At 38.4% G+C, this 17,007-nt stretch overlaps 1 protein-coding gene across 4 annotated transcripts in view; it reads right to left on the bottom strand.

Annotated features, from left to right (window-relative positions):
* The window catches only part of fgf13a (fibroblast growth factor 13a), an 82,891-nt gene that overhangs the window by 10,298 nt on the left and 55,586 nt on the right, over positions 1–17,007 (bottom strand). For 2 of the 4 annotated variants that reach the window (XM_034135891.1, XM_034135907.1), the window contains 2 exons: positions 10,320–10,430; positions 4,955–5,058 (listed from right to left, as the gene is read on the bottom strand). In XM_034135891.1, the coding sequence (XP_033991782.1) occupies positions 4,955–5,058; positions 10,320–10,430 (215 nt within the window). Of the gene's footprint in view, positions 1–4,954; positions 5,059–10,319; positions 10,431–12,961; positions 13,825–15,259; positions 15,455–17,007 lie in introns of those variants that run through there. The other 2 variants (XM_034135916.1, XM_034135899.1) reach the window with 2 other exon arrangements.

Raw genomic sequence — 17,007 nt, 5'->3', positions numbered from 1 at the left:
CCCACTAGTGTGTTCCTGATCCAATCAGCAGGAAGAGACATACTAGCATAATGGATCTGATCGTCTGTGGAGAGAATTTGGCTGATTTCTTCTCAAGAGAAGCCAATTCAATGCTGCACACTGCCATATCCAAACTGAGATGACACCAATAATGCCAATACAATCATGCGAGTGCTGTTCTAGTTTCTTTGCAGACACATCAATGCTTGTACTCACAAAAGCTAATGCTATGGATGGGCAGTGAGGGCCAATCTTCCTAAATCCGGCTTTTCAGTGTCCCAGTCTTTTCAGGAGAGTGGAAGTGGATTAAAATGCACCTCTTTCTTTACTCATCGTCTCATGGTGTTCATTTGTTGGGAATACATTGGAGAGCTTTAAGCTAGTGGAAAATACCCTTGCAAATACCAAAAACAAATAGACACACCCACACAAATCAGCAGCACACACACATACAGACACACATACTGTACAGACACAAAAGTAGTTAATGACACAGCTCAGTGGAGTGGAACCTTAGAGCAGTGGTTATTTACCAAAGGCTTTGTGCTTGCTAAATGGTTGAAAAGGCATGTGAGCCAACTCCATATCTAACAAGAGTGTACTAAAGTACAAATACACAATGTACAAGCAGGATATACTGCCTTGCTGTTTTTATTCTATTTTCTATTCATCATAGGGCTGCTCGATTATGGCAAAAATCATAATCACGATTATTTTGGTCAATAATTGATATCACGATTATTAAATACGATTATTCATTGACTTTGAAAACATCCATTTATTGAACTTTAAAACAAATACAAATAATAATTCTAACAGTATCTTTTTAACTGTTGATTTCCCTGAACGTATAATTCAACTGAAAAACCAATACTAAAATAAATTATACATTTATATTAACATTTAAATAAATAATATCAAAATAATAAATACCAATAAACAAGATCAACAAATATTTTGGAGCGCACTTCAACAAGCTACTAAACATATATAAATATGATAAATAAAAATAAATTAGACCAAAATAAATGAGATCAAATATGTTGCAGTGCACTGTCACAAACTAGCAAAGCAAAATAATCGTTTTTTTCGATTATGTTGTTTTCGTAATTGTGGCAGGCCAAAATTGTAATTGCGATTAAAATACGATTAATTGCACAGCCCTAATTCATCATGCTTTAAATTATTATCAGCGTATGTTATTCTCAAGAATAAAATAACCTCTGCTTTTCTTATACAAGGTTTCAGTGACTCTCCTAACGCATTACCTTATCCTTAATATAGGATGTCTTCTTTTATTCATTATTCAGAGGACCTTACTTAACATTTTAGACGTTTAGCTTGCATATAATGCTTATCCGGAAAGCTTTTATAAATTAGCAAGAGTCTGATGGATTCAATATCTTATGCTTGATGCATGATCATTGCAGAGATTCAACTGGCGCAGCAATTTAGGAAATAACAATTGCCAACGTAAATAAATACCTCCACCCCAAGAGCCCTGAACTCTCCATTTCACACACAGCAATCTAGACTCTACTGGAGCATCAGTGAATCCCGCTTATTCAAATATGACCCACCAGGAAATGAATAACACTACTTCAAAGGCACCTCATGAGATTTGTGGACACCGCTTAGCTCATGATCTAAAAATATACCCCCATATATAAAAAACATACCGAAAAAGCTCAAAGGCTTTTTATTAACGTTTCAGTAGAAAAATGAATGCATTGCTACGGATATGTTATTGCAGAATATTTTAGAAAACACTTTTTACTTGTGACTATAAGAGAGGACACTTCTGTAGAACTTGCTTCACTGCTTTTGCAAAAGTTTAGGGGCAAATGTTGCATGGAAGGATTGTAAAGTAAAATACATTAATTGGTTCTTCCTCTCCCACACATTGACTCTGACGGATGAATATATTTTCACTGGTGCATTCTGCCTCACCCACACATGTGCACTCTTTTTTACACTCCTTGTTTCTTTCACTCTCTCTCTTTTTCTTGGTGTATGCTCTTATACGCACAGAACCCTCGCACATATACCAGATGCAGAAGTGATGCAACCAATTTGACGTTCTAAAAACAACTCAAGTACATAACATCACTTTAAACCTTAATATACATACATATATATATACATGTAAATCATATGAATCCAACTTATTATATTCCAAACACTATACCCTCACATTTCAATTCATGCATGCATTTATGCAAGCATTTAGTAGATAATAGAAAAAACATTCAGATTCAGGAGCACTTTATCCCACCGACCCAGATTACGTCATCTGTTGTCCTTCCCCTGTTGATTGGGAAACAGGAATCTCTCTCCAATGCAGCTATTGGCTGGTTTCATGTGTGGCTTTAAGGCAGCACTATAGCTGCAATCCCTGAAAGACAGGCACTATTAGGCAGCCAGCTACACATTCAATTCAATTCCCTCTGTAATTTCGCAGAAGCAGAAAGCTCCACAACCCATCCCCCAACTGCTGTCTTTCAAGTTAACACACCCACAAGATTTCCTGTATTCCATATGTGAGCTGGTATTTAAAACGGCATAAAGGATATACTGTATGCAGCCAGCATATTTATTTTTAGAATGTTATGCTCTTCAGTATTTGACTAACATTTAACCATTTAAAAATCACACAACACACAAGCAACAAAACACACAATAAATGAAAACACAATACACCCTAAAATGCACAATAGATTAAAATGCAAATTCAGTGTTTGCAAAAATAATGTATTATTGTTTCGATTGTAAACTTGGTAGAAATTGATCCTGATACTAGGTCATTTTAAAGCTTATTTATGAACTTGTTTAATCTAATATAAGAAACCTAAATGTTTGATAACTGAATCAATCTTTATTTTCATTAGATACAAAAAAGATCAACACAAAAAAACTAAATAAGAGACACAATATAATAACTTATCACAGTAAATGTTGTATTTAAGACAAACATATAAAAGAAAAACCATATAGGATCCAGGTCAGAACCCTGGGGCGAACCCAAGGTGAAAGCAAAGCTAAGACCTATTTACCAATACAATGAAGTTCTAACTGCTTGGCATCCACTTTTTCCTTTAAACATTAGCAATAAAAGAAATAGGTCAATACTTCTGCTGCTGCTCCACTGCTTGTAGAGACTTTGCCAGCAGAATCCATCTTTATAAAATTAATCCTACACAGCTTGCCTCATATTCTTAATTACTGCCAATGACAGCCAAGTTCAAACAGTATCATTCAAATCACTCACTGGGGGGGCTGTGGACTGCTGGGGAGCCTTGTTAAATATAGATATGTGTGTATGTGGGAAGGGGTTGAAGTACTATGTTTTATTTCAATTATTGCTGTATATTCCCATCAGGCATGCTTAGCTGGGGCAACCCCCATGGATATGTTGTCAAACAATTGCAAGCGCTCATTAAAATGTAATTACAGGCAGCCCAGAGAACACTTGCAAAAGGCTATACAATGATTATGTTGTCACTCTTTTGATTTAAAAAAAAAAAAAACTATATTGAATACATTTTTTTTCTTTACATAATTGTTAACTAGAAAATAGATATTTACAGAGTCATGAACATATATTTTAAAGAACATTACATTCAATGTGTTGTAGTTACGATTAAATACTGAAGGAAAGGTAAAACAACACAGTCTCATCAGGTTGCATACTTTCTGTTCAAACTGCCAAGTAAGACCTGCTTGAGTTTGAACTGCAAACAGTGTCTACAAATTTAAAATCTAAAATTCATATACAAAATTAATTAATTATAATTAATAATACACCCAACATATTTTCCACAAACACGCCCATCTGCAATACTGTACCGTATAATTACAATGATTTCTTGACAAATTCATATGATACAGTGATTGTGCATGTGACACTGTATATTTGCAGACTTAAATAGCATTTTGTTTTTCAAAATGAGTCCTTTTCAGCAGTATTCTTCTTGTTCTTTGAATTCTTTGAGAGCTTCCTGAAAGAGCAGATCCTCTTACTCAAAATCTAACTGTTTATTCATCTGCATTTCCTTGGAGTTAGTGTCTTTGTCTGAACTAATGCCTGGTGAGAGCTATCACATTAACCCTGTTTATCAATGCGTTTGTGTGCATGAGAAGAGTGCAATCACGAGGGAGAGAGAGAGAGAGAGAGAGAGAGAGAGAGAGAGGAGCCAGAAGGCCTGTTTTTATCATCACATTATCGTCTTAATAGGTCATTTGTCGGGAGCAGCTGCAAAATAAAAAGCTATAAGGTCATTAGGTTTTCTTTGCTGTCTCTAAGCTTATTTGAATCAATCACCATTGTGCCTGTGTACTGAGACCTTTACCAAACAGAACAATCTTTACTAATTTGACTACAAGGATTGCCTGTTACCATTGATTGTGTGTGTCTGCACACCCTCTGGGTGAGCGTCCGACCAGCCTGTCAGTCTTCTCAGTGACGCTTACCACGCACTTGTGATGGTGGCATTTAGGAGGAACACGAACAGGAACATTGTTCGGTCTGCAACTGAATTATTCATAACCTTGCACATTTAATCAAAGATGGAGAGCCAGCTGCCACGATCGGATATATCACTGCTCCACCTGCTTAAAAAAGCATCGTTGAACTTTTTGTTGACACCGAATAATTTCACTGAATGATGCTGCTCTTTCATCAGTCCTTGGATGAAGTTGTGTCTGAGTGGGCACAGTGAGAGTGAGCTACCCATTTCCTCAAAATATATAAATAAAAGAAAGAAATCTATGTATTCTCTCTCACATGTTCTTGTTGGGTTTCTTATCATCACTCACGTCACCACAGGATGTCTTCCGTAGATAAAACATTTTCTCTGCGTACGCTAAGCTAATCCACTAGGATAGAGGTCAGGACCCCATTCCATACACACATACATACACGCACGAACACTCATACATAAATGGAGACACTTACTGATGTGTACAGGAAGCCATCACTGTTCATAGCCAGATAGAGTTTGGTCTGCACCCCCTGGATGGCCACCACTCGCAGCCCCACTGGAATAAGGTTGAACACGCCTGGAAAGAGAAGGACAACAGAAACATATGATAAACAAAGAGTACGCTTTTATTTCCATTTAAAACACTTTTTTGAAGAAAATAAGGCAGTGAATACATTCATTATGTTATACAGCTACCTTAAATCCTCATGATTCTATCTTAAGATATTTAGTACATATATATAGTGCTTTTAGTAATATGGTGAGATTTTGAAAACACAAGCCAGAAAGACAAACATTACATTGAGAATAGCCCAAAGCACAGTGAGCTCCACCTTGTTTAAATGTGCCGTTAAGGGGTTAAAATGATGGTCATTAGTGTTCCCTTTCTCTGTCTGGATGGAAGAGGTAGTTGTCAAAACCAATCCACAAATAGAGGTACAACATAAGCTCAGGGACTTAGCCACTGTCTCCCAAGGGTGGTACAAAAAAAACAAACAAAATTAAAATCAAAAGAGAGAAACAGAGAAATTGATCAAATTAGGCTGTTGAGCTAAAATATTGAAAATGATATACAGTATCAAATGATTTTCATGGAAATAAATTGAACATGCATACAAATTGTAACCAAATGTAAATCTATGATGGCGTCACCATAATGCCATTTCCCTGGGCCGATTGTGAAGACGGAGCATTACAAGAGTTTTGAAAACGAGAGAGGAAACACATGTTGGTGCATTTACACGTGACACGCATACTGTATAAACCTGCCTGTGACCAGCGGGCTGGACTCGTGTCGTGGGGCTTGGAGAGCCAGCGGCCGCCCAGCTGGTCAATTAGGTACTCCTTTATAATTAATGTCCGCCTGTTGTATACAAGTGTGTCTGCGAGTGTTTCATACGCTGGGAGGGATTCCACGGGCTGATTCTAGGAAAGCACATGTACCTGAAAGTCCCGATGCTTCCATACAGCATAGCAGCAAACACAGTTATAACCTCCCGAAGAAAATCCCTCATCTCAAGTATCCCTTTTGATTGTTAAGACTATACATTGTCACATTAAAATAGAGACTTCCCTGTTAGGACGCATGTGATAGTAGAAATTAAATGTTACTCTCACATCAGTTAAGCCGTGAGTCAGTGTGCCGTTACTCTAGGTCCTCTTGTCAACCACTTAGATTCCTATCTGCAGAAGCCTTCGGGCAAAGTGCACTATAGAGACTTTTTGATGGGCCATTTCATTTGGCCTTATCGCTTTAGCACTGCAGTCCTACTTTTCTCCGGGCTTTCATTGTAAACAACAGCCACAGGAATGCATAATGTATTTACTTGGTGGAGTAAACAGGCAGTGCCAGCATATACCTCGCTCAGTGCAAAGGTGTTTACATACCAGAACCACTCTCTTTGCGGTCTTCCATCTACCCTTTCTTCTGCTTCTACCTCTTCTGAGTTCATCGTTATTTCTTTAAATGACATGTTCTAAACATACCCAGAATAATGATGCAAACAAATGTCAGGCTTTTGGACAGATAAAGATCCCATGAGCGTATATGCTTGCACTTTACAGACACAATGATGGCTGATGAGACGCAATATTTATAATGTATACATATGATCAGAAATCCTGTCAATTTCTCCTCCAACTGACTTCTCCTTACTAACGCTGTTATCTTCATGGTCGATGGTCGGCTGCGTGCAGTTTAAATCATCAGATACATTTTAATTTACCGTTACGCTCGAGTTACTTAGTTAACTAACTTCAGCTCTCATTTCAATTGCCTCACTTTTCAAACACCAAGTTATTGACAGTCCTATAATGAAACAGTAATCAAAATATGACAAAGGAAGGACGCAGCGCTCTCCATGACAGATTGTTGTCTCTGTTTTTTTTTGGCAGCTTTCTGCAGCAAATCCTGCCAAATTGTATATTTTAAACAACTAGGACCTACTATTTACAACCGCAGTGTTTTAAACACGCTTCACAGTAATTGTGTGCATGATTGGTTATTATTATTTATTACTATATATAGCATTAGCTGCATCCTCTCTCAAGCTTAAAACATACTTATATTAGTGTACTAGTTAACAATTAATCACTTGCAACATTTTCTGAACAAATTATTAGAAAGAATAAAAGCAATATTCTTCGTGTTGAGGTAGATTTTCTTCATTTAAAAAAAGTATCCTCCCAACTTGTGCTACTATTTGGAGCATTCTGCAATACTGCAGTGCGTAGGCTCAACAAATCCTTTCCAGAATTGCATGGTCACAGGTTACAGATGGCAATATCAGCAAACTTCTTCTTCAAACCATTGTGCAGATTGATCTAGCTGGGCAATGCTGTATATGGAGCTAGAGGGGATGTTAGTGAGAAAGTATTTCTTGTAAAAACCAACCTGATTTGCAGACTTATTAACAAAACACATTTGGATTTGTGCGAACACATTTTGTATCCTTTTTTCCCTGTATATAGCTCAGTTTTTTAGATTATATGATTTGTGTCTTCCTCTGCTGAAACTTCTCGCTACCTGAGCTGTTCTTGTCTTTATAATTGCAAAGCCCACTGAGCTTTCTGCCTTCGTGCTCGCACCACGACACATATCTGCAGTCCACTTCATTTCAGAAGGATTACCAGCTGATGTACCGTTGGAGATTTTCAAGAGCGGAAACTCAATTACTTCATGGCTCCTAGAAACACCTGAGCAAACTGAAGAGGATGACAGCACCCACCCACTCACAGACCTTTCCTAGTGCCGAGAGCCAAACAGGATGAGGAAGGTGATGAGGCCTGAGAGAAAGTTTTCACGATTGCATGCAGACTGTCTCCATGCCTAACATCCATTCGCTAACAGCCTGGGAGTCATGACCAATTTGGTTTGACTATAAACTCGAAGGTTAACAGCGTTCGCTTGTCACATTTTAAACATTTATTATATCTGTAACTTATTCCGAGAGCAGCTTGTCTGCAATTAGAGCAGACTACATATGACAGCATGACGGCTAAAAAGCTGTTGTGACAACATTACACTGCACTTCTGCTGTGGTATGATTACTGTTTGACTGTAGTCGCTCTTTGTTGGAGGTACATTGGGTTACACTGCACCGGAGTAAATAATGTACGACTTATATTCCGATACAGAAATTGGATTTGATTGCATTTGTGAGTATAGCGTTGCATAAGAGATGTCACTGTTTTAGACTGTTGTATTCACAGGAAGCTCGAAAGAGACATTATTCATTCAATAGTCACAGGTTAGACAACTTCTCTTAGGACTACAGTAAAAACACAGAAAGTGTCCACTCTGAAGAGAGAGAATATTGAATATACAGGAACTAAATACAATATTAAAAAGTTGTTGGCAAATTCAATTGGCATTTCTCTGATGTGAATTACACTTCAGAAGGCTTTTAATGAATTTGCCTAATTCTGGGATCCACAGCATCCTCAATCTTAGAATAGAGAATGACACTAACAATATCTTGAAACTGTATTGTCTATTTTCAAAGATCAGGGTTGAAGAAATAACATTGCATTTTGTTACTGTGAGACAGTAGCCTTCTTCTGAAGAAGAAAATGATAAAGAGTTGAATTACAGCTCTGAGTTGTGATTCTCTAGAATCTAGATACACAGTGTGTTTGCTTAGTTGTGAGGCAGCACAAGAAAATAGTTGAAACTCTTTACAACGGGAGATTAATCACCGGGAAATATGAGACTTGGATTTGTTATCTTTGACATTGTTTGCCATCCTAATGAATATGTCAGAGAAATATAGAACTTCTTTATTACCCAAGCCAAACGGCCAGAGCTGTCATCTCAGTAACTACAGTAGCACAAATCCTTGTATTCGTAAGTGTGTGTGTGTGTGTGTGTGTGTGTGTGTGTGTGCGTGCGTGCGTGCGTGCGTGCGTGCGTGCGTGCGTGCGTGCGTGCGTGCGTGCGTGCGTGCGTGCGTGTGCATTTGCATTTGAGTAGGTCCTCTCCCACCATCACAAGACACCAGTAACTCCAAGAGGACTGTGCTCTCCGTCACCATGGAGACAAGCGCACCCAGCGCCTAACAACGCTATTTTTGGAGCAGTGCAAAGAGCCTCACTCTTTCTCCTTTTCCTATTCAGCAGCACTCTTTAATTTTCTCTTCAAAAACTATGATGGAGCCACTGCGGGCCAGTTGTTATGCAAGTCAACAGAGAAGTGAGTCCATGCAGACGTAATGGGTGGGGTGGTCAGTGTGTCAAGTATAGTATAATATATGAGCGTAAATAGAGATGTTGTCATTATTTCATTCATTTAAGGTCTACTCAAAAAGTCAACGTTGTGTAGTTTTATTTTTTGCTATCATTTTATTCAAATCTACACCAATTACGAGGTTGTGTTCAGATAGGAGAACATCCCACTTGCACAGAGCTGCTATTTATATCTGAGATTCACACGCCATCTCCACCAGGGGAGTAATTGAATACTGAGGTACTAATTCAGAGACTCCAGAAGTGTTTACATCTGCTTAGTGTCGGGATTATAGTGAGTGTTACATCAAAGCTGTATCAGTGTGTCATGTAGATCTTTACTCAACAATATACTGGCAAAGTGGATTTCACATAGGTCACTAACCACTGTCCTATTCTAATCTTCAAAAGCATGTATTCACGGCACTGTCTAATTATGAGGTGGTGTATTTCATCTGTATTGTTAGAAGACATGTGGCAGTGGTGTTACTCTTCCATTGATCTCCTCTTCAATCTGCCTATTGGGAAACAGAGAGCTGGTGGGTGTAATGGCAATAATAGGGATGCATCAAGTATAAGACATTACTTGCTCTCACAACAGAGGAAGATTGTAGGAGAGTAAAAAGCCAATCGTTGTGAGTGTTGAGGTTGCCATAGGATGACTTTGATTAGATGAAATAAACCACTTATCCAAACTGCAGCCCTTAAATGCACCGGCAATATGAAGGAAGTGTTTTTCTCAGCACTAGTATGAACCGATACAAGCACACTTTTGAAAAGTTTGAAATTATGATAAAGAATTAAATTCACCAAATTAGATGAAGAATTATAAATAAAATACGAGATTATCACAATACTGAAGTCTTGATATGATGATGATATGATAGCAATATTTAACGGCTTGTGATTTGCCTATACTTTTGCAATAACATATATTTGATATATAACAGTTTATTACCTTTTTTTTTACTGCAAATTATGCATCTGTTTTATCTAGTAAGACGTTGACACATTTTTGATTTTGTTTTATGAGGTTCCCCATGACCATCAGTACATCATGGCAATGGATGTACGTCGATTAAACAAGGGGGTGCAAAATATAAGAGTGAAACTTACTGTAACCATTGTCCTCCTCCTTCGTTCCATCAATGGTTCCATCTGCCTGCAGCTGCAAGTGGAAACCTTGTCGACTGTAGAGCTTCGTCACAATCCCCTTCAACTGGGGCTCTGTAGAGGGACAGGAAGACAGGAAGACAGGAATGAAACCACACACTTTAGAAAAACATGAATGTTACAATGAGATGTCACCCGTAGCCTTCTAAAAGGGACACTTTCAAATGCTTCAGTTTCGGTTTACTCGTCGCCATCTTGGAAGTAACTGGATCCACAAAATGCAGTTTAGTCAAGGGGTATCAAGACAGAGTGAAGCCACAGTGGCACAAAAAGGAGCAGCACGACGGCTGACTTTGATAGGCTGCCACACGTGTCAAGCAAACACAATCACCACCAAAACATGTCGGAAGAAGCAATTCAATTATGACGAATTGAACTTCTCTTGACATTATTAGGTGAATCCTGTTCACTGTCACTTTTATTATAAAGAAGTTGCCTAAATAAAACAGCAGGATGTGTAAATTGAAATAATTGAAACATTTCTGTTTCTTCTTCTGTTATTATTCAATTGGTTTGTGCAATGTTGCTGTATCCACAATCCGCACACTTTCTTTCTTTTCTCTTCAGGGCAACAGATGCAAAAAAGGCGGCCCCATGGCTCCCCGGTTGAGAAGTCAGACCACAGATGGAGAAGAGCAAATCAAATCAAATTTAAAAATGGCTTTGGGGCGTGAGGTGGCTCAGTGGTCTAAGATGGCTGATGACATTTCTTCTATGGCCCCCCTTCTCTCTCTCTTCATGCTTCCCATCACTCTCTGCATATGAACTGTCCAATACAGGTAGAATTTGTGTGAGAAATATTGGTTTTAAATGCCTTGAATACTTGTTTTTTGCCATCAAAAAACCTCTAAATCCTAATCTCGATAACATCTGTGATATAAGGTACGACAACAATTTGAATGAACTACATTTCGACTAAAACATTGAACTTTTAGTGAAAATGAAAGCACTTGCGAAGAGAGTGCCAAACATGTCTTTCAAATTGAGAATTAGGATCTGTATATATCTGTAAATACTAGTTTAGGACATTTTAAACAAGGATAGTAGAACAAGACAATAGAGATGTCTGTACCATCACATTTGCAAAGCCACACTATCAAATGTCGCAACATATAAAACAAGCTCCAGTGAGTCTAAAAGACAATAGTTTGAAGTGGCAGATGATTTACTTTTGAAGTGGCTGTGCAGCCTGTCTGTGTTGCATCAGTGTAATGTCTGATAAGAGCTAAGTGCTCTCTCCATTCCCTGGTTACTGTCCCTGGTGGAGTGTCCTTTACTGTGGTTTACCACACCTTTCATCTATCCTTTCATCTCACTTACCTCCCTCTTCTGCCCTTACTTAGGTTACTTTTGCTGCAGAGAAGTTCTGTGTACTGGAAATATTGTAATGCTTTTGTTGTGAAACTTTGTACTTTGCATTATTATGTTATGACAGTAGCCTGAACATAATTTCATAAACACCTATGTACTTTAAACACAGAAGAGCGTCACAATATCCATACTGCATTACCAGACAGCGCACAAAAGTAAATACACGGCCCAAACTGAAAGATGCCAGCTCTTTGTGTTTTCGCAGATAACGTCTTATTTGCACTCATTGCTTTCTCTACAGGATATGGAATTTAAAAGGGAGAAGGGTGCAAAAACTGAAGGACAGTTATTGCATACAGTAAGATTGCACCTAACCTCAGATCATCTCCTGTCATCGTATCCACGCACACAGAAACTGACACAACTAAGAAAAGGGGAGCTTTGGGCCTGAGTAGGATGTGATCAGTTTTGATTTGCAGCTGCGGTCACTTTTTGCACTAGATTGGTAAGGGAGTGGGTGCTTCAGGCGACAGAGACACATTTATGTCATTGCAAGGATACAAGGGTTTTAAGAGCTGCCCTGGATGATGTCCTCATAATACTTTTTCCTTATAATATACTAGGCAATATACTTATAGTTATCATTTAATTATTGTACTATCTGCCGAGTATTATAACAGTTGTAAACATCCTCAACAAAGAACTTGGCCAACAGTAAATGTGGAAATATAACTTTTGAGCTGTTAAAATGTAAAACCTGCTTTATTTTTAAATCCGTGGATGTGTATCTTTTTTGAAGTTATAGTCTACCTAAAGGAAGCATGTTGAAATCGTATTAATCCTTGTAGAGACTGAAATAGAATCACCTATGATTAATTGATTATTCAGTATTCAGATCTAACAGTGAGCAATGACCTGCAAGTGACAGTGAAATCTTTAGTGATTTCCTAAATCGACTTAATAGTAACTTTTGTATATATCTTGTCCAGTGTGGCCTGGATAAGTGGACAGTGAAGAATAAAGTATACTTTTAATATATCCCTCAGCAGTCTGAGATGCCAAAGGTGACTTCTCTGTGGAGAAACTAAATAAAGAGCCCCGTCCTCCCAACAACTCTGACAGACTCATTAATCTTTAGACATCTGCATAGAAATGGAGCAGTACTCAGTATAATCTCTGGAGTTAAGATGATTTTTGAAAGATAATGGCTTTCTACAATGGATGAAGCTACAGTGATCCTGAGGATGATAGCCTGGTAATATTTCAAAACAGACCTGGTCGTCTCCTTCGCCTCTTCTTGGAGCCAAAGAGTTTGACCCGGGAGAAAACGTTCAGTCGGTTGGGTTTCTCACATGTGGTTCCCTTGACTTTAGTGGGGCTGCTAACGCAGCGGCAGGCATTATTCTTCTCCCGCTCCCTCGCCTGCCTCTTCTGCCTTATGAGGGAGCTCGCTATCGCTGCAGCCATGGCCAGTTTGACAGCGGAAAAACTTCCGAAGAAGCGTGAAAATAATCACCAAGAAGGATCCCGAAGGTAAGCGTCCAGGCGCAGATGGAACAACAAAGGTTAGCCAAATAACAAATAATTTGCCAAATGGACTATTAAGAGTTGACCAAACAAATAGTCCTAGTAATGTGGTAAAGCCTGTTAGATAATGTCCAAATGTATCATGTTTCCCGAATTTGGGCGTTATTCAGATATTGTCCGTTGCATCTCCGAGAGAAAAAAGTGAAACTTAACAAAAAAGAAAATACTTTCACCAAAGCACGTTGCATGTTCTCGCAACTGAATCATTGTCCTTGCATTACAACAAATGTGCACTAACCCAGTCTCCGTAAGCGGTTTTGCTTTAAACCACTAAACTACATGGCCGTGCACATGGTGCTCGGGTAGCAGTCAATGGTGAATGAGGCTCAGCGCGCAGCCAGAGGATGGGAACACCTGTTTGCAGGCAGCGGGAGTGTTTGCAGGGCTCCTTATCTGCTTTCTCTAATCCCTCACTGAAGCTGCTGCTGTCACAGATTTAACACCGCGTTTTAGAAAAGGCAAAGCAGAGCATGTGAACGAATCTCTGAAGAAATGCCATTTGTGTTTCTGTTTTTAGTTAAAGCGAGGCAAGGCAAAAGCAGCAGGCGCATCATTGTGGGTGCAGTATCCGAGCTCAGCGCAAAGCACAGACTCAGCTGCTCAGAGCATCCCACCGACAAACTGGAGAGGAGCAGTGGGCGAGGAGGGGGAGGGCAGGGAGTCTAACTAGTGGGACACACACCAGGCAATGTGCACAATTAGAAACATTTTCTCCATACAGGCCGTCATATGGGGGAATTCATGTCACATATCCAGATAATGGGGTGTAGGCAGTGGGGGCGGAGAGTGGCATAGAGGAGAAAGACAAGAGAGAATAGAGAGAATACCACACTTTTCCATATTTTATTAAACTACGGTGGACGAAAAAAGTGGAATGCCTACTGATACAGCTCGGTTTTAACGAATTTATATTAAAAAAAAACACGTTTCTAACTTGTGTCAGGGCGAGCGTCCACTCGTAGAGAGACTGCAAACAAAAGATAAAATAAATAAAATGTGATTTATTAACTAATGTAATTTCCCACTATAGAGTGCAGAGGGATTTGACAGCAGCTATAGCCATCATCAAACGTCAGCAGTGATGTTAATGCAAGATGAATAAAGTGGGGCATAAGCAGCGATTTATTTGATTACATTACAGAAAATGCTTCTAACCCTAGGATTACACGGCAGCATACATTCAAAAATTATTAATACGAATTTCCTATCTGAAATTATTCCCCCTTTTATCCTATTTTTTTCTCTATCAATTACTGTAATAATTATGAGTTTAAATCATGAGAACGCCAACGGAAAATCGTGTGTTCAACATAGTTGTATGTTAGTTTTATGTTGAACACCAAAGGTTATATCCTGACACTGAGGGTTCTGTCATTTCCACCCTGACTGCAGGCCTCATCTTTGCTTGTATTTTTTCCTCAGCTCTGGAGTTAGACCCTAACCAATGGTGCCATCTACAGTCCTAACCCAAAACTGCCACTAAAGTTTTATCCATTTCCTCTGTTTAATAATAGACAGTAACACACCTTAATTTTATGCATCTTAACTTAGTTGATTGAATAAAAGTCGTCCTATAATGAAATGTGAACTCTTGCTAAAATAAAATAAATGCAAAATAGATCTCTCTAAATCTAAACATCACGTATTATATATAAACAGCATGCAGTTATGTGTTCTTAATAAATCAAAAATCTCTAAACAAACAGCGACAAAAATCCAGAGAAAAACAATTGAGATACTTAAAGGCCGAAGACTCCCTTTCAGCACCACGGACAGCTCCGAGGCGGTCAACCAAGAAAGGAACTACTTTTCAACAAAAATAATGTCTTTAACACTACTACAACATACTGTAACTCAAAGTAAAAAACTCAATTATAGTCTAAAACTTGGAACGCTGGAATCAAAGACACTCGAAAATAAAAATAATCTAATAAAAAAAGTAAATAAAAAAATAATGCAGCATTAATTTAAAAACAGCAGCATACCTGAAACGGATTTTCTCAATGGAAAAGTCATGATTCTCTACAGCGGAGCAACGCGGTGATCGGATAGTAGCAGTCGTTGTGAAGTGGAAGCAAGTAGTCTACATTCAGCAAAGTTCAAACCATTGTCAAACAGCTGTCAGAGGCGTAGTGGAAGAGAAAGTATCGAGGCGTGGCCATCAACAGGAAGATCATTACAGGACATTAGCGACATGCCATTATGACTTCTAAAATGCTCATTAAACATTCATTTGGAGGTCTTGTTGATCCGGCAAACACGGGCGTGTGTTCACTGTATTCCTGCGGACGAAGGGGCCGGATTGAAGGAAAGTGATGGAAAATGCAGGCTGAGATTGTACTTCCTTCTTGAGGGAGGGAAGACTTTGCTCTCATATTACAAAAAAATGATGTAAAATGATCCGATAATGCGTTGACTAAACCGGTTATACTGGCCCGTCCACTTTGGACTGAAATATATATTGATGTACATTCAACCGAGACAACATGCATTAGGCAAAGTGTTTTTTACAAAGACAGACCATTCTCTGTAGATCACACAGTTCAAGCTGAGACTGACCAAATATGGCATGTTGTTTGATAGTATCAAGGCATACATTACTGACAATACAAGGCATGAAGTTTGGCCTCTTGTTTTGCTACAAGTACAGCTCCATTTCTTATTAGTCCCATAAGGTATGCAATGAAGTGCAAAGTCTATCTTTCATAAACGTGATTACAGAGGTAAAAGCGGATCTATTGATGTAATGATGGACTAAATAAGCTCCGAGATAATAAAGCATACAGTACTCGTGCCTTTTAGTGGACTCTGGCGCTCACTGACCATGCACAACTTTGACCACTAGATGGAGCTAGTGGACAGGCTATGAGGAGCAGCGGATTAACCCTAAAGGTTAAATCCACATTAAATCAAGTCATGTGCCTCTTTACAAAGAGCATCAGGACTTGAATAAATAATCTAAACACCGTTTTTGAATTGTATCTATGTATGTGATCTTGACAAACATCGATTTAACATGTCATTAAATGTAGCGCTAATAGACCTGTATGTGAATTAAAAAATGTCCTCAAATCCCAGAAATAATGAACTCTACCAACTAACAACAATACTTTCCCTTTCTCAAAGCAACACTGAGCAGCACTCCCATAACAAGTAATATTTGAAGCAATGTGCAATAATAGCAGGTATTTAAGAATACTATATATTTCCAATGACAAATACTGCTACATCATATAGTGAAACAACACATTTATGAAGTCACCACAGCAAATACATAAATATCTGATTCAGAGAATGACTGATAATGCAAGATGCTGACTATCAACAATAATGTGGAAGAAAGTAGTGAAACTAAGATTATAAATAGCTCATGGGTCAATACCAATATATTGATTTACAGGACATGTGGCTTAAATGACACGTGACATACTGAAGAGATAAAAGCATTTGTTTTCCTGTTTACTGCTATTGATTTTGTCTATAATGGAATAGAGAAAATGTAGCCTTTACTCCCATACTGTTTAAGAAAAGTTATTTCAGGGGTAAACTGCGCATAATAGTCATTCTTTATCTTAAAAACAGAATGTACGGTATGTTAATACAAGGAGCAATTATATCCATCAATAATAGTAAAACACATTATTTGTATAGCGTTTTTCCCCACTGTTCAAAATACATTTAATCTCTACAGTGATGATAATAGGACGCTTACAAACATCTTTTCTCATAACAA

The sequence above is a fragment of the Trematomus bernacchii genome, unplaced genomic scaffold (assembly GCF_902827165.1).
Source record: "Trematomus bernacchii unplaced genomic scaffold, fTreBer1.1, whole genome shotgun sequence".
Lineage (NCBI taxonomy): Eukaryota > Metazoa > Chordata > Actinopteri > Perciformes > Nototheniidae > Trematomus > Trematomus bernacchii.
The sequence above is the reverse complement of the archived record's forward strand: the minus strand, read 5'-3'. Positions and strand labels throughout refer to the sequence as shown.